The sequence below is a fragment of the Pseudopodoces humilis genome, chromosome 16, assembly GCF_049639895.1.
Source record: "Pseudopodoces humilis isolate 2021_Gansu_Grassland_sample_001 chromosome 16, ASM4963989v1, whole genome shotgun sequence".
NCBI classification, from domain to species: Eukaryota; Metazoa; Chordata; class Aves; order Passeriformes; family Paridae; genus Pseudopodoces; species Pseudopodoces humilis.
In genome coordinates this window covers 2,178,335-2,196,877 of record NC_142215.1, presented here as the reverse complement: position 1 = coordinate 2,196,877, position 18,543 = coordinate 2,178,335, and the positions used below count along the sequence as shown (strand labels likewise).

General features: G+C 46.8%; 1 protein-coding gene and 1 non-coding gene across 2 annotated transcripts; one reads left to right on the top strand and one right to left on the bottom strand.

The window, feature by feature from the left end:
* Positions 1 to 801: 801 nt before the first annotated feature.
* On the bottom strand, positions 802 to 873 carry TRNAQ-CUG (transfer RNA glutamine (anticodon CUG)). Its single transcript has one exon. It is a non-coding gene; the product is annotated as a tRNA-Gln (tRNA).
* Positions 874 to 1,090: 217 nt separating this feature from the next.
* On the top strand, positions 1,091 to 18,509 carry RAB11A (RAB11A, member RAS oncogene family). The gene is made up of 5 exons (XM_005521643.3): positions 1,091 to 1,224; positions 8,896 to 9,091; positions 10,013 to 10,206; positions 11,143 to 11,223; positions 16,859 to 18,509. Exons 1-5 carry the CDS (start codon positions 1,185 to 1,187, stop codon positions 16,996 to 16,998), a joined length of 651 nt encoding a protein of 216 aa, XP_005521700.1. The 5' UTR covers positions 1,091 to 1,184; the 3' UTR covers positions 16,999 to 18,509.
* Positions 18,510 to 18,543: the final 34 nt, after the last annotated feature.

The following is an 18,543-nucleotide window of genomic DNA, read 5'->3' as shown; positions in this document are numbered from 1 at the left end:
TGAATGCAGAGGATCATGTTCTGGCTCATTACAGTGCCAGCAATCGGTAACTGATGCACAGCACTGCTGCCGATGCCCGGGGGGTTCTTTCCACACACAGGAATGATGACACAGCCACTGACTGCAGTGATGGCAAACATGCTGCTGCTGAGGGCAGGCTGGTGGGAAAAGAACAGTTTTATGGGATTCAGTTTAATCATCTGGACACAAGTGCTATTTTTATCCTCTGTTGTTTACATCTCAAGCCTGCACCAGGAGAAGCTGATGGCAAAGTTGGTGTCTCCCATGGCTCAGGGACAGACAAGGGGGACTGGACCATCTTTTGGGAAGGGAGAAGCAGGGTGGGCAGGGATGGCAGTGGGAAAGGGGCCTGTGCTCATGGCCTCTGTACCTCATGAGCTGAAAGGGCTCCTTGGTATCTGACTCCACCACAAGCCCACATCCCCCTCTCAGCTCAGTTCACAGGAGGGATCTGTGAGACCTTGGGGGGCTTCCCACCAACCCACCCCAAGCTCCCCTGTGCTTGTGGGTGGCTTTGGGGTGAGGCCAGTGCCTGCCTATGGAGGCAGGAGAAGCGCACCCACCCTGTGATGGGGTTTAAGGTTGGTGGGCGCCACGCAAGGGGTGAGGTGAGATTATTGCAGTGTGTGAGGAGGCCCAGGGAGCTCAGAACATGCCCATCCATCACCTGGGCACAGGACTCCAGGGAGCTCGGTGTGCCCATGCACGGTTTGGGCACAGGGACTCGGGCAGTTCAGAGAACGCAAAGAAAAAAAACGAAACGAGGGGAGAAAAGTACTCAGGTTCCACCGAGATTTGAACTCGGATCGCTGGATTCAGAGTCCAGAGTGCTAACCATTACACCATGGAACCGCTCTGCCGCCTCCTCCTCCCGGCCGCCTCTAGTCCCTTTTCCCGCTCCCCCGCCGCAGCGCGGCCGCTCTCTCCCGGGGTGCCGGGGAGGTGTCGCTGCTCGGGGGCCGGGCGGGACCCCCGCTCGCTCTGACCCCGCTGAGGGCGCGGCCGTGGCGCGGCCCCAGGCGCGGTCGTGCGGCGGCGCCGCTGCCCCGGAAGCGCCTGTGGGCGGGCGGGCGGAGCGCGGAGGGCGGAAGAGCTGCGGCGGCTGCAGGGAGAGTCCGGCCCCGCTCCGCTCCGCTCCCGGTCCCGCTCCTCTGCCACCCGCCATGGGCACCCGCGACGACGAGTACGATTATCTCTTCAAAGGTGAGGCGGGCAGGGCCCGGCGGGCGGCGGGAGAGCAGCGGGGCCCGCGGGCGGGGCCGGGGCCGCTCCCGCTCCCTGACGCGGGGCCCGGCGGGCGGGGGGAGCGCTCCGGGCATCGCCGGGCCCCGCTCGGGTGTCCCTCCCTCACCCCAAAATGTCAGCTTCGGACAGGGTTTGGCAGCGGGGATTTGGTGTCGGCGCCCGTCCGAGGCTGCCCCGGGCACAGGCTGAGGCGGCGGCCGGTCTGCGGGGTGGCGAGCAAAGATCGCCAGAAAGGATGCCCAGGGCTGATAAGGACTCGCCAAGGTTGATAAGAATCCTGTCCAGCTGTTAAATAGAGCTTTAGAGTGGTGAGATCTACTCAGCAGTGGCAGATGATGCACTAATTTAATCAAGTAATACGACTTGCTGTTTTCTGTGTTCAGAGGCCTTGGCGAGGAGTGGAATATCCCTGCTGTTCCACACCCAGCGATCATAAAATCCGCGTGGAATCATGGAATGGTTTGATTGGGAAGGGACCTTAAAGATAATCGCATTCCACCCCTTGCCATGGGCAGGGACACCTTCCACTGTCCCAGGCTGCTCCAAGCCCTGTCCAGCCTGGCCGTCATCTGTCCTGGCTCCCACAGGGAAGGGCAGCAATACCTTGTTTTCTGCGGCTGAAGCCCCTCCAGCCTGCGATACAGTGGCAAGTTTGGTTAAAACGTTCCAGGTGGTGGTTAAATATTCAATTTTCACTCCCTGCAGAGTAAAACACCAGCCTGCTGGACAAGTTCATGTAGCCCGCTGGGAAATGTGTACAAAAGTGCTGATGTTTTGAAAGTTCGCTGTGCAGTTTCTTTAATCCCACTGAAAAAGCAAGCAAAGTAGTATAAAAAAAGTAGTTGTTTATTGTGATGTGGTATTGTAAATTTGAATTTAGGATCAAGAGCATTGCTTGTTTTATTGTAATGGTGAGAGACCTTGTGCTTATCATCGTGAAAGTAAACACTGATGTTTTTTCTTGTACCCTTAAGCTCCTGTAAAAACTTTGAGGAATTACCTTATTTTTGTTGCTGGCTATTTTATCCAATTGCATGTGGAAAGTGGCATTATTTCTATCTATAAATCAGTCATCTGTCCAGCTATGGAAATCAAATCAGGAAGTTCCAGAAGGGGCTCTTTTCTCAGCTGGCAGCACTGGCAAGGACCTTGCTGACCACTGGTTTAATGGCATCAGGCAATGTTACTGTAGGTATTTGTGTGCAGGTTATCAACGCCTTTGAATTACCCTTGTTCATGCAGTTCTGGCAGTGGGCTTGTAATTAATGTTTTAACTGTGAAATCCTGGGAATATCAGTGACACAGAGTTTGTTGGGAGAGCTCCTATCTTTCATTTGGCCTGCTTCCTTTTATAGTTGGGAAAAAATAAGTTGGGATCCAGTTATAGGGAGAAGTGCAAAGCTGATTTAATTGATTGCCTTTGCTAAAGCTTTTTCTGTTTAGCTTGGTTTATAGAAACTGTTGAGAGTGGAGGGAATGCTGTTGTGAAGATAAATGATTTGGGTTTTTCCAGGCTAAAGTGGACTGCAGGAAGTTGATGCAATGTCACTTTACTGGGATTGATGTGGCAGCTGAAATAATACAAAAATGCAGAGCAATAAAATCATGGAAACTTTTGTAACTTCCCAGAGGTGATGGTGGTTCTGAACAAGCTGTCTCCACTCTGGAATGATCTGGAAATTATTGCAAGTAGTTCTCTGAACTGAATGTCTCCTTGCTGGGCACCAGTCAAAAAGGCAAGGGGGAGGTAAATCTTTTGGAAAAGGAAATGGGAACTCGAGGACAACGTTAAGTCAGTGTTTGAATTTGAGACATGAGCATCTTGGGAATTGAGGTGAAATGTAGGCATGAGGGCATATCCGTCTTGAAAGGGATGTTGTAGAATTAAAAAGGTGGAGAAAGGCATCAAAATAATCAGAAAAGAGACCTAATGGATTCATAGTCCTTATACTGAACTGATGTACAGCTTGATCAAAATTTAAACAGTGAGCAATAAGGGCAAATAGCCAAAGTATCTCCTGTTTGTCATAATTTCTCTGGATATCTGTAATGCTTCTTTTATTGGGCAGCAGGTGAAAGCAAAAGGACAAAGTCCCTCAGGTGTGTATGCAAATTTGGGAGTGGTGCATTGCCATGCATATTATAAATGGATTTGGAAGCCTGCATGAATTCATAGAAACAAAAATCTTGTTTGGGGCATGTCAGTGTGATGGTTATAATGGCAAGTCTGAAGGCATTGCTTATTTGAAGATGCAGGGGCTGGCTAGGACAGAGAGTAGCCTGTTTGTTGTGATACGCATGATTGTATTTGGACATCAGTTATTTGGAGTCAGCCTCTGGGTGTTGGTTTGTCAGGACACTTCATCCAGCATGAACATTTCTGGCTTTGTGAAGGGACTGTATGGGTAGGTTGGTGGGACTGAGTTCAGAGTTTGACCTGGTTAAAACAATCGTGTTATGTTCTCTAGTCTGGCTGTCTTTTACTGCTCCTGGCCTGAGCTGCCTCGTTTCTGTTTGTGAGACCTCTGGTTTTGTCCTGTCAGCCCCTGACAGCAGCTGTGTGTTGAAATCTGGCTGACTCTGCTGCTGGCTGTAAGCTGAGCCCACCTGTGCTGCTGTACAGTAACATCCAGGACCTGTTACAAAATACACTTCTCCTGACTATGTTGCAACTCTTCAGCATATAGGAAAGACCAAGCCTAGCTTGGAAAAAAACCAGTTTTTGTTAAATTCTACTTCCAGTCTTTGTATTCTTCCATACTTTCAGGGTCTGGCTGGGAGCAGTGCCTGCTGTTACCAGAATGGCCCCTGAGGAAACACAAAGCCTGTGAAGTCCAGTTCATAGAAATCTTGCTATAATTTTAGTAGGAGGAAAAATACAATGATGATCTAAAGATATTACTTTATTACTTAATAAATTAAGCCTGGTTTCAGTACAGGAGCCTTTTGTTCTTTTTGATCAATGTGCTTGCAATAGATGAGGAACCCTCACTTGTAGAAGATGTTTTCTATGGACAAAGCTCAGGAAGATTATGTCTGCACCTTGACCATCTGGGACTCTGGATGTGGGGCAGACTCATGGCATGCACCTGACTTGTGGTGACATTCAACTTAGTGCTAGGAAAAACTCCAGTTTCAGCCTTCTCCTTTGCATCATGTTCATTTCTCCAGCTTCTCCCTTTAATATTGAGGAAATGCTCTGAAACTGAACCAGCTTGCTGGTTTGGGATTTAGAAGACACATTTTTACTTGTGTGTTTAGATAAATGTGTGGTTGCATGACATCTATTGGTTTGACAGTGGTAGAAGCCCTTGGCTTTCCCTGCCTCAGATGTGGAGGCACTTTGGTTTTGCAGCAAACCTGCTGGTGCAGCCATTTACTGCAGAGCTGTTGGGAGGTTTCATTGATTTCATTGATTGTATGGACAGGTAATCCCTGTCCCAAAGGCCTCTGGGGTGCCAGTTCTCTTTGTGACAGAAAAAGAGTGAGTGAAATGGGGCACAGCTGAGGAGAGAGATTAAAATAAGTCATGACCATGTTGGGTTTATGACCAGCTATGATGTTTAGGATCAAGACATTTTTTTCACATGCCCTTCAAACTCCAGCTGAGGTAGGCAGGGAGAGGGATTCATCAGCAGGTTCTTCTAGGGGTCATGAAGACATGTCCAAATTTTTTATTGATATATCTCTTAATAGCAGAGCTCAGTGCAGAGACAGGTTTTAGACATGGCGATTTCCTTGTGCTGGTGTGCTTGTCCTAGATCCTGTAATATGCGACTTGTGCAATAACTTTTGCCACAGACAACGCAAGCTAGTGATGCTGGACCCTATTTTCCAACCGATCTTATATTCAATGAGATAATTAAAATATTTTCTGAAAATTTAATCTAAGAGGTTTTCCAGAAATAAAAATTGTGTGAGCGAGCTGGAATGTTGGTGAAAAATTAATAACCCTTTCTTGACATAGTTCTCTAAATTGCTTCTCATGCAGCTTAGGAAATTGAATTCTTATTTTGGTCTTCTACAGAAATAAATCTGGAATTACAGACTGAAATTTATACAGTACTATGGACTTCATGCTCCTTTATTTTTCTCTCTCCACTGAATGCTTGTATGCTTGTCTTAAATGTTTGGGGTAGTAAATGCTGTAGAAAGTCAAATGCATTGATTGAAAGCACGTGGTTGCAAGTATTGAACTGTGCCACCACTAAACCAGTCACTTGGGGCTGGGAGATTTCCATGACTGCCAGATGTGCCAATACAATTTTCCTTGGTTGTGTAACTTCCTTAGGTGCTGCTCCTGTGAGGGAGGTGCTGCTCCACAGCTGGTTATTGATTAATCTCAGGACTGAGTCTTAAGGCTGAACTTGTTAAAATGTTTCCTCCAGACCTTCCTCCTCCCAGTGCTGATGTAGAAAAGGAATTTGTGGATGATGCAAGTTGGGTGGGACAGGGGAAGTGGGAGTGTGGTACTGAAAGAGCTGTGTGCTGATGAGGACTGTGATCCTCCAGATGAGCTGGGATTTGGGATGTAAGGGCTTATCCCTGAGGACTTGGTGTCTGGTAAAATAAAGCTGAACAGTTAGGCCTGATGACAGGCAGACTGAGTCGTCAAGGTGAAGTAGTCAGGAGAAATAATTCCAGCTCCAGGTGTGCCTAGCAAAGATGGAAATACTAAAATTCTTGTCTGCATCACAGGGTGATCTAGCTTAGAATGAGGTGTGCAGTTCTGATTGTGTTGAAAACAAACTGAAAAACTTGTGGGGAAGGTGTTTGGGGAAATGAATAATGTGTTTATACAGAACCATTTGACAAGTTTTTGTATTTAGCAAATACAACAAAGCCCAGACAAGATGTGATTGCTTTCTGTAAATACCCCAGCCTAAACACCACTGGGAGAAGACACTAATAAGCTAATGGAGAATGCTGGCACATGGACACCTCAGTCAGCTGACCACTAATTCCTTCTGAAAATCAGAAGGCAATTTCTAACCATTAGGAGTGAGTTTCTGGAAGAAAAGCCCAATGGAAGGGACAATGTGCAGGAACAATTAGCTTTATCATGGCCTAGATAATGTCATTTCCCTCCCAGAAACTGTTTGCTTGGGGTGTTTAGTATGGGATTTGGCCATCCAGGGTCATTCCTACTGCATTTCTGTGCTAAGAATGTAACACATGGGAACACTGCGTAGTATAAAATGTCAGAATATGGTGGCTTGATAAGGAAAGCAAAACTGAAATTAATAACACAATCTGAGTGGCTGTTAAAACTGTTTCAGTTTATAATTTTATTTAAAGAATGATACTTGCCCAGACTGGCAGAAATGCAGAAGGTGTAAGGAGACTTAGGCGCCTACTGACATTCCAAGCTGTTCTCGTGTCCGTGTTCAAGAGGAGCTGCAGTGGCCCAATTAAGTAGAGGAAATAGCTGACTTCAAGGAGGAAGGTATTATTTTCCCCTTATAATTGGGACACATTTATCTGGTGCTGGAAACCATTCAGAACATAAGCAGTGTGGGATTCAGACAAGGTAAGGAAGAAAACCTGGCAGAGGAATTAAAGAGGTCCCTCTATTGTTAAATGACTTAAAGGTGGGCTTTGCACTGAACTGCAAAAACAGGTTTGAGAGAATACTTAACAGGTATGTGGTGCATCCTGTTGGGAAAAGGAAATAGTGAATGTGGATTGCTTTTCTTGCTCAGAGAAGCTTCAGGCCACTGCTGGGTGATAGCAGGACTGAGCTGTGCAAAGGGAAACTTTTCCCTCCTAGGAACTTGTGTGTCCCAGTGAATACAAACATGATGTCATCTAAAGCCATGGTCCAAACCTGCCAAAGCAGTGTTGAAGAAGTGACTTGCCAGTGGCAGAGGAAAGCTGTGGCTGTTTGCCAGGGGTGGTGATGCAAGTGGTGCTCTGTCCCCTGCCCTGGGTTTATCAGGATGTAGCATCTCTGTGCCAGCAGAGCTGTTCAGCAGTGACCTGGCACGTAGGAAAGCAGACTCCTGTTTGCATTCAGCACTCCTGTTTGCATTCAGCACCGGGCCTTGCCACCTACCTGCTCTTGTGATCTTCCTACACAGGAGAGGTTAACAGAGGGTGCTTTCTGCAACTCGTGTGCTTGGCTGGCTGTGTGCTGAGTCAGCTGGCACGGGCAGCTGTGAAGATGTTTATTTTGATGAAGTACTCTGCACAAGGCCGTGCTTGAAGCCAGTATTTGCAGCAGTTTTCATTTATGGAGGGAGTTTAAAAGGTGCTGTTCTGCCCTTCCAGTCAGAGCAAAGTCCCATCTTGCCTGAATTGCTCTGCATTTTTTAAGCAGAAGCTGCAGAGGGCTGCAGCAGCAGATAGGAGTGTTTCTGCTGCTAGACCCCACGGGGAGTTTGTGTCCTTGAGTGTCTTTGGTGCACTCATTGCTTTGTTGTACCACACAGAATCTTTAACGCTGTGTTGTGGTGTCTTAACAGTTAATGATGTGTGTTACTGAGCAAGTAATTGTTTTTTTCGTAAATAAAGACACAATATTTTTTGCTACCTGAGTGTGCACTTTTTTGCTTGGACTGGCATTGATTCACTGCTGAACTTTGTTATTGGCCTTTCTTCTCAAAGATTTTACCTTACTTTTCTTCCCTTTCCTTCACTGCTGCTTTGGAGCCTTACCATCCTCAAGGCCATAGGATCACCCCAAGAGGCTCCTGCTCATGTGATTCTGGTTGTGAATGCATTTCATCTTCTCTTCTACCTCTTGGTACTGAGTTTTAAGTTACACTTAAACTTGCACCTTTCAACTCAGTGTTACAAGATATTGCAACGAATCCTCGTGATGCTGTTTTTCCTACAGGAACTGGACTTTGAACCTTCTGTCAGTCTCTTGTCAAGCATAGCTGAATCCTTCCAATTAGTTTGCTTGGCACTGCTGCTGAGATGAGTCAAGCTGAGCCAGGGAATGGTGGATCCAGTTCTGAGGCTCAGCAATTCCCTGGCAGCATTTTTGAGCAGTTTCAGGCGCTGGCCTGATGTGTCCAGGATCCACAGCAGCAGTCAGGACTGCAGAAGGGCAGAGAGCTGTGGTTCAGCAATCATTTCAAACTGGCTGTCAGGGTGATGCTGCCTTGGGGGTTCTTTGGTTTGGTTCTCTTCTCATTCACAAATTTTTCTGCCCCAGTGGGGAACCTCATTTCTGCACAGGCATGAGGAGTGTAAAATGAAAGCAGAGTCTGCTGCTTGCCTTGTGTTTTGGACTTCTTCAGCAAAGTGGATTTCAGTTGTGTGGTTGTAGGGTTTGTGTTTTGTTTTCTAGTTCTAGTATTGTTCAAGGAAATATAACTGGTCACCAGTGTTTGCAGTGACAGCCATATATATTCTTCCTGAAAGAGGAATGTTCTTCCATGCTGGGCAAAGGAGGCTGAAATATAACCAATAAAAGTCAAGTCTAACATCTTTTCAAAATGCTGGTGATTGTGGCAGCTCTGGTTTTCCAGAAATACTGAGACTTGGACAGGAAATCCATGATAAGGATGGTGCTGTTTCCATTCTTTTCCTTCATGCTTCATTCTTTAAAAGAAATATTTCTTGCCTGTGATTTTCAATGCAACATCTACATCTGGAGTCTGATACCATTTTGTCTTACAGTTGTACTTATTGGAGACTCTGGAGTAGGCAAGAGCAACCTTCTGTCTCGATTCACTCGCAATGAGTTTAACTTGGAAAGCAAGAGCACCATTGGAGTGGAGTTTGCCACGAGGAGCATCCAGGTGGATGGGAAGACAATAAAGGCTCAGATCTGGGACACAGCAGGGCAGGAGCGATACCGAGCCATAACCTCAGCGTAAGTGGAGCCTGGGTGGCTGAGGACAAGCTTTGGCTGAGGAGGGCAATTTTGGGCCCTTCCAGTTCCTCACCAACTGCAAACAGGAGTGTTTGTGTTTTATTGGGTAATAGCCACAACCTTTGGTGGTGGGAAGGTTAAATATTATTCAGCCCAGAAACTCGATCTGGTGTGTTCCTGCGCAGACTGATTTACTTTGCAGTGCTCTCATGACACGTAACTGGGGGCATTTCAAGTTTAGAATGCAAGAGCTTCGAGAGACTCATTTCCATGGAAGTGAATGATAAAGGAATATCAGTGTTCCTGGTCGTTTTATCAGTGGTAACCTAAGAGCTGAAACCTTCCTGTAGCAGACAGGAAAGATTACTCACTTGTGTGCTTGTTTAATTGTTAAAAGCCAGCATAGCAAAAGCTGGATTTCAGTGGAGCTGGAGGGAAATGTGGGGTGGGAGAATCCAGCCTGTTTCCTTTTGAAAGCATTGCTGTGGCTCTCACTCAAAAGGAGCTGTGGCCTTTGGTAAAGGGAGTAGATCATGCTGACATTTTTATGACCCGGTGAGTCACTCTACGGTCTCCTTATCACTCTGGGCCGTGCCTGTGCTGCACCCACAGTGGTGGGTGGGGGAGAATTTTCAGGAGTTGCTCAGAGGTGGAAGGTGGCAGCAGCTTCCCACAGAGCCCAGTTTCATGTCTGGGATGCAGGTTTTCCCCACAGACATGGGCTTTGCCTTGCTCCCAGACTCTGTGCTGGCCCTGTGGCGTAGCCTCGTCTGGCTGCTCCGCTGCCCCGTGTCCGGTCCCACGGCACTGGGGAATTGCCCTGGGCATTGTTTGCATAGCTGGCCTAGCCAGAGCTGTTCCCCACTATTGCACGGCCTCCTGTAACCTCAGTGTGTCTGGCTGGCCCTCCCCTGTCCCCAGGTACTACCGTGGAGCCGTGGGGGCACTGCTGGTGTACGACATCGCCAAGCACCTCACGTACGAGAACGTGGAGCGGTGGCTGAAGGAGCTGCGGGACCACGCTGACAGCAACATCGTCATCATGCTCGTGGGCAACAAGAGCGACCTGCGCCACCTCAGAGCCGTCCCCACAGATGAGGCCAGAGCTTTCGCAGGTTGGGAACTCAGGAATTTCCTGCTGCTGTCTGGGGATCTGCCCACCTGGCTTGGGGAGTGTGTGGGTAGGAGGAACAAACCTGCGGCTGGTCATGTCCCTCAGTGTCACATGTCACATTCAGTCAGAAAGGAGACCTTGTAGAACATTCATGTTGTTTCAAGAATCAACCAGAGGCACTTGGACATTTTAAACCAGATTTATTGTCTTGCCTGGGCACTGTTTGTCTTGCAGAAGCTGTGCCTGTGGCTTTAGGTTTGAGTTTCTTGTGTGGTGGTAGCTTTGCCTTCTGTGTCCCAACTGATCTGCAGCCTTACACAGGTGCCTGTGGCCAAATACTTTCATTAAACTGGCTCTCTGACTTTTATGTAATTAAGATCTGTGAACGGTAGTTCTAGTTTCTGTAAGCCTTGTTCTAGGCCCTGCCTCTTTCATCCAGGAGTGTAGCTGGGTTCCTCACGTTAAAGTTTGCTGTAGCTCCACTGGCAGAGTTTAAGATCCCATGAGGATCCCTGCCTGCAGCTGGAGGAATGTCATTCCCTCTGCTGCTCTATTCCTTTTAAATTAGCTGCTGTGATACATTAGCAGGTGGGAGGTGGAGAAACTTGATGAGGTTGAAGGAAATCTGGGGAACTTTCTCACACAGAGAAACTACAACAGATTATCCCTTTCAGTGATGCAGGAAAATGTGCCTTAAAGTAAGTCAGCACTGGGCTGATACCTGTGCTTGGGAGTGGGTGTAAATTCTAATGTTGATGTTGGGTGGTGTCACTTTCCCATCACTTAAGGGGGAAAACCCCACAACTTGTTTTACTTTCTTTTGATACCTGGGTGTCTCATCAGGAACACTACAAATATTATCTGGTACAGAAGCTTTTCCAGATGGGAAACAGATATGTGCTGTTCTTCTGTAATTATAGTATTTCTGTCCACACAGAGAAGAATGGTTTGTCATTTATTGAGACGTCTGCTTTAGACTCTACAAATGTGGAAGCAGCTTTCCAGACTATTCTGACAGGTGAGTCATCCAGGGCTTTGTGCTTCAAGGGGGGAAGGCAGAAGGCTGCTCAGATATGATGCAAATAGGCATTTCTTTGCCTGCAAAGTGTTTAAAATGTTGTTATTTAATCATTCTTCATTAGCCATAAGATTTGGAGTCCAGTCTCAAAGTGTCACAATTTAAAGGCTGGCCTTGAACTGGGGAATGAATCCTTGTTCACTTTGATCTGCCCTGGGTTTCTTGTCAGCCTGGTTTGTGTTTCAGTTTCCATCTCCCATTACAGGGAGTGCCCACAGGAGGGAATTGTCTCATGCTGGCATCAAGTGAGAACAGCCATTGTTTAACAAGGAGAAGTCAGTCCAGTTTGTTTCCATCTTTAATGGTGACCGTAGCAGTTGCCAAGGAAAAGGGGATGAAAGAGCAGAGATCCTTCCTTTGAGACACAGTGACTCCTGAGCTGCAGGAGTTGCTGTTGTTGCATTTAATAGTCCTGCCTGGACTTTTGGCCTGTGTAACATGTGACAGCAGTCAGTGCTGCATTTTTATGCTCTGTAGATAAAGTACTTCCTTTTTGTTTAAAGCCTTGTTTAGGTAGGCAAAACTTCTTAAAGCTGAGACACTCAATTTGGGGAACCTTAACTTAACCCTGGCTTGTAAAGGTGGGGTAGGAATTCACAAATTGGTGTGGAAGTCACTCCCTGTCACGAGGCTTCTGCACTTTTGTGCACCCTGTCAGCTGCAGCCAGGGCACAGTGGGACACCGTGGCCTCTGGTTTTGGAGCTTTCATCATTCCCAGCTTTGGCAAATGCTGTAGTCTGAGTTTCCAAAACATCTGAGACACTCCTCTGTTTCCTGTGTCTCTGTTCTAGGTGTGCCAGGCAGTCTCTTCTTTTCTCCAACTGCCTCCAACATGTTTTCCAGTTTGAATGTAAAGTCCCTCCTTCCCAGCGTAGCATGTGCCAGGCTATGTGATGTGCTTGGTATGAGCAGTGGCCCCACTTCTAAACTGTCTGTAAATCAGATCTTGTTGCTGTGACACTGACACCTCGTTAGTTCTGATTTTTTTTTCCTCTTTGCCACCTACTTTAGACATTCCTTTAAAAACACACCAGAAATGTGCTGGTAGCCATGCTGGAACATGCGAGGATAGAACTAGGAAGTTATTTACTGTAGTAAAAGTACAAATCCTGTAGCATTTCTTCAGTTGTTTGAAATGCTCTATGGACAGCCTGGCAGCAGAGAGAGGTGTTGGGCTGCTGGGGTATTAGCTACCTCTGTCCATCTGTTCCTTGTTTGATCCCGAGTTGTTAGAGGCCTCTGACAGTTCTGACTCTATTGTGTTCTTACCCTGGGTTCCTAAGCAGTAGTGCTGCTGTGCAGATACCAGCTAAAAGTGTGTTTGTGTTAGCTGAATAAAGAACTTTTTCTCCTTTTTAATTGAACCATGTGGTTCCCTTTTAACTTCAGTGTAGTCACTCGGTTGTAATTCCAGCATTGCACAAATTTGTTTCAAAAAGAAAGAAGTTCTGTTAGCTCACACTTTTGTTCCCAACATGACAAACTGCCAGTGCTATCAGAGGGTGGATGACTAAGGAGTGGCTGAATGCAGAGGTGTTGGGATGCCTGCTGCATTTCCTGTTTTCTTCACATGCCTAAAGGCATTTCTGTCAAAAATGCACATGAATTTGGGCATGGATTTTTCAAAGGAAAGACACTGCTTACTTGTCAGTGCCAAAACCTGAGACTTCTTCCTTTATGCCCATGTCCTTGGTAGCCCTTCTCTCAGGAACTCATCAACTTTGAGGTCAGATTTGGCCAGGTGTGCTGAGTGTTGTGTAGAACAAGCAGCCTTGCTGTTCCCACTTTGTTTGCAGAGGGTTCAGGGCTCTCAGATGCAGCTTAATTAATGAACTTACATACACCAGCACTAATAAAACAACATCAGGTGTATCAGGGAGTTTATTCCCTCCCAGGGTGGCTATCAGGCTGTCATAGCCTTGTAGACTGGTCGCCTCAAAGTTCCCATCTCCTGCTGGCCCATTGTGTTCTCTAAGTGACACTGGAGAGGTGGGAAGTTTCCTGTGTGCCTTGGGCTTCTTCAGAGCCATGTGATGCTCAAAGGATGCACTGCTGTTGCCATGGGAAGCACCTCACTCACCTCTCAGGCACGAGCTGGGCTTTCTTTATCTCTCCTCACATGCTTCCCACAGTACCTTTTATTCCAGAAATGCGTTTGGATTCTAATCCGTGGAGGTTTGATTTTTTTCTTCTGGTTTAATATGTCTGTAAGCACAGCTGTCTGTAATGGGTGAACAAAAGGGTGATAAAACTTGCTCGTGGTGGGCTCTGACAGGTTCTTGAGGCTGTTGCTTTTCCATGGATGTCAGTGTTGCGTGCATGTTGCTGTGACAGTGTTTGGGGTGAAGAGCTCTTGGGTTTGTGAACAGGATCCTTGTGATCAAGGAGGGGTCAGTTCAGCTGTACTGGAAGAAACACTCGTGCTTAGTGGGCATGTGCTCTCTCCAGACAGGAGCTCGTGTTTGGGGCAGATAGAGGTGCAGTAAACAGTGCCTGAGCAGCAGGTCGGCTCCAGCTGGGCTGTGACTGGCACGCTAAGGAGGGCTGTTCTGGAGCTCACTTCACAGCTGGCTTTTTCTCTTAATGACTTGCTTTGGAGGAAAGAGGGGGGCAGTTATCTGAGGAATGTGGTTGTTGGAGTCACCCCGCAGAATCCTGGCTGGTGTGTGTTTGGCAGGGCTGCCTCCCAGCTCAGTGCCTGTGGGTGGAATGCTGGCTGTCCTTGGGAAGAGGAAGCTGGGGAAGCCAGCAGGCATTGCCAGCAGCTGTGAGCAGAGCTGGCTGACAGAAGGGGCAGGACGAGCTGCTGCACCAGCCCTGCTGGTATTTGCAATCCTGGGAACTGCACCACAGACACCCCAGGCTGCTCAGAGCTTTTTCCCCAGCTGATGGGATCTCTCCTGAGCAGGGTGTTGTGACCAAGGTCTGTAGCAACCCCCTTTTCTTCCCAGCTCTCCTGAAGCTGGTCTGGTTGGGACAGCGATGGAGGTGTAGCAGGGTCCCTGTTAAGCTTATTCACACCTGGATTCTCAGATCAAGCACTTTGAATGGATGGCTTTGGCCATGGGAAATACAAATCCAGTGGAGTTAGCACAGTCTGTGATCTGTTGCTACAGGTGGAATAAGGGATGAAAGCTCTTCTTTCTTCTTCCCATATGATAGAGAACTTTAGAGGGGGTGTATCAAACATGTGGTGAGCTTCCTGTCCTGCTGTGGATTCCAGATGAGGTTTTGAGGACCTTTCCCATCTGTTACTTAGAGTAATGGTCCCTATCCAAATTCTTCTGTTCCAAGACGTCTAGTCTGCCAGGGCTGATTGTTGTGCACACAAAGCTGCTTTGTATCATCTGGCAAATAAGAGAGACTGGTATTATGATCCCAGTCACCCTGAACATTCACGGCAGGATAAAGCATCCTTAAAGTAAACTGGAGTCTGCCTCCCTTCCCTGCCTGGCTCTGTGCTCTGTTCCCACACCGCATTCTGCTGTGCTTTCGTCTCCAAGGAATCCCATCACCAAGGAAACAACATCAGAGAATTAACATCAAAAAATTGAGGGATTTCCTCTTTTGTTGTCTCTGTACACCTGAAAATGAATGGAAGCCCAGTGCAGGCTGGGCAGCCAAGGCCTGGCCCAGCTCCTGCTGGGCAGCAGTGTCACTTTTTCCCAGCTCTCACAGTGCAAGGCCTGTCTCTCACAGTTCCCCATTATGCAGTGATGCATTCTGCTGAATGTGCCCTTAATAAGGTCTCATTCAGCTCCTGAGCAGAGCCCAGATTCTGTGTCTTCATTAAAAAGGGCACATCTTCATTAGCCCAGAGCTCTCTGGGCACAGCAGTTCCGGTGCAGGCTTGGGCACTTTGCCCCAGGGAGAGCAGGTTTGGGCTGTTCCCCCTCCCTGCCACAGCAGCACAGCCCTGTATGCCGAATGTGCAGCTCACAAGGGAAGGGCAGCTTTTAGCATTTAGGCTGTGGCTGCACCAAGCTTTGCTCTGCAGAGGAGGGAGAAGCAGCAGGGAGCAGCAAATTTGGGACTGTTGACATGGATTCACTTGCAGGGCTGCTGGGGGGGGGTTGTGGAAGGATCATGGGAAGATGTTCCCAGAGTTAGAAGGAGGAGATTTATTATCAGTAAGGGAATTGGTGCTGTTAAGATTATTTTTAAGGCTTTGGGGCTGTTTGCTGTTAGATGAGGCTGTCACACAGAGGACACCCTGTGTGACTCCTGGCTGCTGGGGTGGAGGAAGTGTGTGATATGTCAGGGACTTGTGTGAACTTGTTCAGGAAATTCTCTGTGAAACAGAATTGCTGTTGGTGAAGGTGCTACCGGAGAATTCCCAGTAACAAAGGTGGCCAGAGGCTTTTCCTGTTGATGGGAACAGGCATTGTTCTGCACTGGGAGTGAACTGGCTGCCAGCCCTGAGTACAAAGCTTGTCCTGAAGGTGCAGAGCAGATTTCTCCAGCTCAGCTGATCACTGCCACGGGGCCAAGCTGAACCTTGTCTGCACATTCACACACCGGGCTGCAGGTGGCTTTAAAGGTCTGGTTTCATGGGTGTCACTTGTGAGGTTGTTTATGTGTAAGATGGTTGGAAAGAAGATCAAGCTTGAGAAAGGATGAAATCAGAAAATCCTTTAACCTGTCCAGCTCTTGTTTGTTTGCCTTAATGACTTGATCTGTACCTGACTGCATATGAAAAACCCATTTTAATGTACAGTTTGTCCCTGTCTTCAGTCTTGAGCTGGGGCTTTTTGTAAGACTGAGCTTTAGCTTACTATTTCATTTTTTTAATGTTTTTCAAATTCAAATTTGCAAGTGAGTTCCCCACATTCTATTTTTGGTGTCCTGTATTTCCTTTCTGGGGGTGAAGTGCTACACACGCTTTACTCTCTCTGTGCAGCTGAAGTGCTTCTGTAGCTGCTCTGAGATTTTGTGCAGCACCATCAGCCATGACAAGCCCCAGGAACAGGGGCAGGCTCTCTGTGCAGGTGTTTATCCCATGTTCTCTGACTCCTCTTGGTTCAGAATCTCTTCATCTGGAGCCCATATTTTTCATACAGCACATCTTGTAAAGGATTGCTGTGCTGCTGAAGGGGCCCAAATCAACCCTTTCTGAAGGTTTAACACTGCTTGGGTGCTAGACTTGATGGGTATGCTCAGCAAGAAGAAATTGCCCTTGCAGTCCTATCAGGGAGAGAAATCTGGAATGGTTCCCTTTAATCCTGTTTGTGGATACATCAGCAAACATGTGACCACTGTCCTTGGAGCCTTAAGAACCTGCAGAAGGAATGGATGGGCACATAATTTTATCATTCACAGCATGGAGATTTGTGAATTCTCTCCATTTACTGACTCTTATCTCAAAGGAAGTAAAACAGTTGTTAAAAAAGTAATTTCTGTTGCAAAAATTTATTTTATTTTCTACATCTAGAAAACACCACAATTGAACTTCTGTGGAAGCTTCATTGCATTACATATGTAATTCCAAAGCTATGCCTGATTTCCCCCAGGTTTAACTCTTTGATGGCATTTTGCTGGTGTGCACATATTGATCAGCTCTTTCTCCTCTTCCAGAGATCTATCGGATTGTTTCCCAGAAGCAGATGTCTGACAGACGTGAGAATGACATGTCCCCAAGCAACAACGTGGTTCCCATCCACGTCCCTCCAACCACTGAAAACAAACCAAAGATGCAGTGCTGTCAGAATATATAAATTGTCCATTCTTTCCTAAAAGGCTGTGTATATTCCCCAGGTCCAAGATTTAAATATATTTGTAATTCTTGTGGTTACATTCTTGTGTTTAGTTACTGCTTATTCCTTCTCCATGAGTTTCTCCATGTCTTAAACACTTTGATTTCAGTGTTTATCAATCTCTTACGTGGATGTGGCTGCAGTATTTTCCCAACCTGTCGGTTTGGGCTCAGTAAATTGTTTGGAACTCAACTGATCCCTTCCCAACATGATGCCCGCTAGTCAGAGCACTGACACCTTTGGAGAGCACTTGAAGACGTTATCCTGCTCCTCACAAAATAATTACTGTCAGGTTAACGAGGAAAATCTCTCTGGGCAGGTTAATCTTTCCTGGTCTTAAGGTGTTGTATTGTGCATCTAAAGCTCAGCGAAGCTCTGAAGTGCAATTTTATTGTAAGTTAAAATTTTTTGGCTACATCTTTAGATTGTCAAGTGAAGTTTTATAGGATATTATGGAGGAGAAAAGAGAATTTCTTGTGAACATTCAGCAGATAGCTGCAGTTCTGGCTATCTGTGAGTGAGGTGCTGTGGTTTGGCACCTGCTGCAGAGGAGGTTGATGTGAGGCAGAGCTGCTGGGACCCCACAGAGGAGCCCCTTGGGAAGGAAGTGAATGCAGGAGCTGCATCCCTAAGGAAGCTCTGGAACTTGCAGCATCTTTGTGCTGCTTGGAGGGTCAGCTTCCACAGTGCTGGTGGTATCAGCATTTGAGGATGCCTTTTTTTCTTTCATGAGACACAGACTTGAAGGATGTTACATATCTCATCTACTAATGCATGCCACATATATTAATATATTCAAGTGCTTGAGTTGATGAATGAATAACTTCCACTACCTGGCCTTAGTTTTCAGTTCTGGTTGATCCAGTATTTTTAAATTATTCCAGCTGTTTGCTGTATGTTCTTCAACAAAAACCCTCTGGAGTAGTTTTCTGACTGGATGTGTTCCTCCTGTGCTCTGTTGCTCTGTACCAATCCAGTCCAATCTGCTTGTTCAGGGATACATGAACTGTGCCTTCTGTCACTGCACGTCACGCGCTCTGTGCTGTTCCCAGCCACGCCTGACACTGGCACTGGGGGCCACAGTCACTGCATTCCCACAGGATTTAAAGGAACTCTGTTGTGTAAATGCCTGAGGGAAGAAATTGATTGTAGGGGACGTTTCTCAATCTCTGATATGACCCACTTGGAAGATCCAGATGTGGTTGGCACTTCCAGCTGTGTTCTGTTCCCAACCTTTCTGTCTCGCGGTGCTCATGATGTGTGAGGCACACGGAAGGCATTGCTGTAGTCGGTCACTTCTTGTTTTTTACTCCATTTCTCCTCCTGATATTAGTTCTGAAGATGCTATTTTGATCTGTTTGTAAATTACTTTGTATTTTATGCATGTACTGTACTTTGATTCATTATTTTTTTAGATTGATTTAAAATATATTCATCCATTATTCTAATAAAGAATTACAGGGGACGACTCACTGTGGTGTTGGGTGCACTTCTTGGGAGAATTGG

Bases quoted from the DNA above. Each gene is read 5' to 3' on its own strand.
- RAB11A (XM_005521643.3), top strand. From the start codon at position 1,185: ATGGGCACCCGCGACGACGAGTACGATTATCTCTTCAAAG. The intron at 9,092-10,012 runs GTAAGTGGAGCC...CCCTGTCCCCAG, and splicing joins TACCGAGCCATAACCTCAGC to GTACTACCGTGGAGCCGTGG. The intron at 10,207-11,142 runs GTTGGGAACTCA...CTGTCCACACAG, and splicing joins TGAGGCCAGAGCTTTCGCAG to AGAAGAATGGTTTGTCATTT.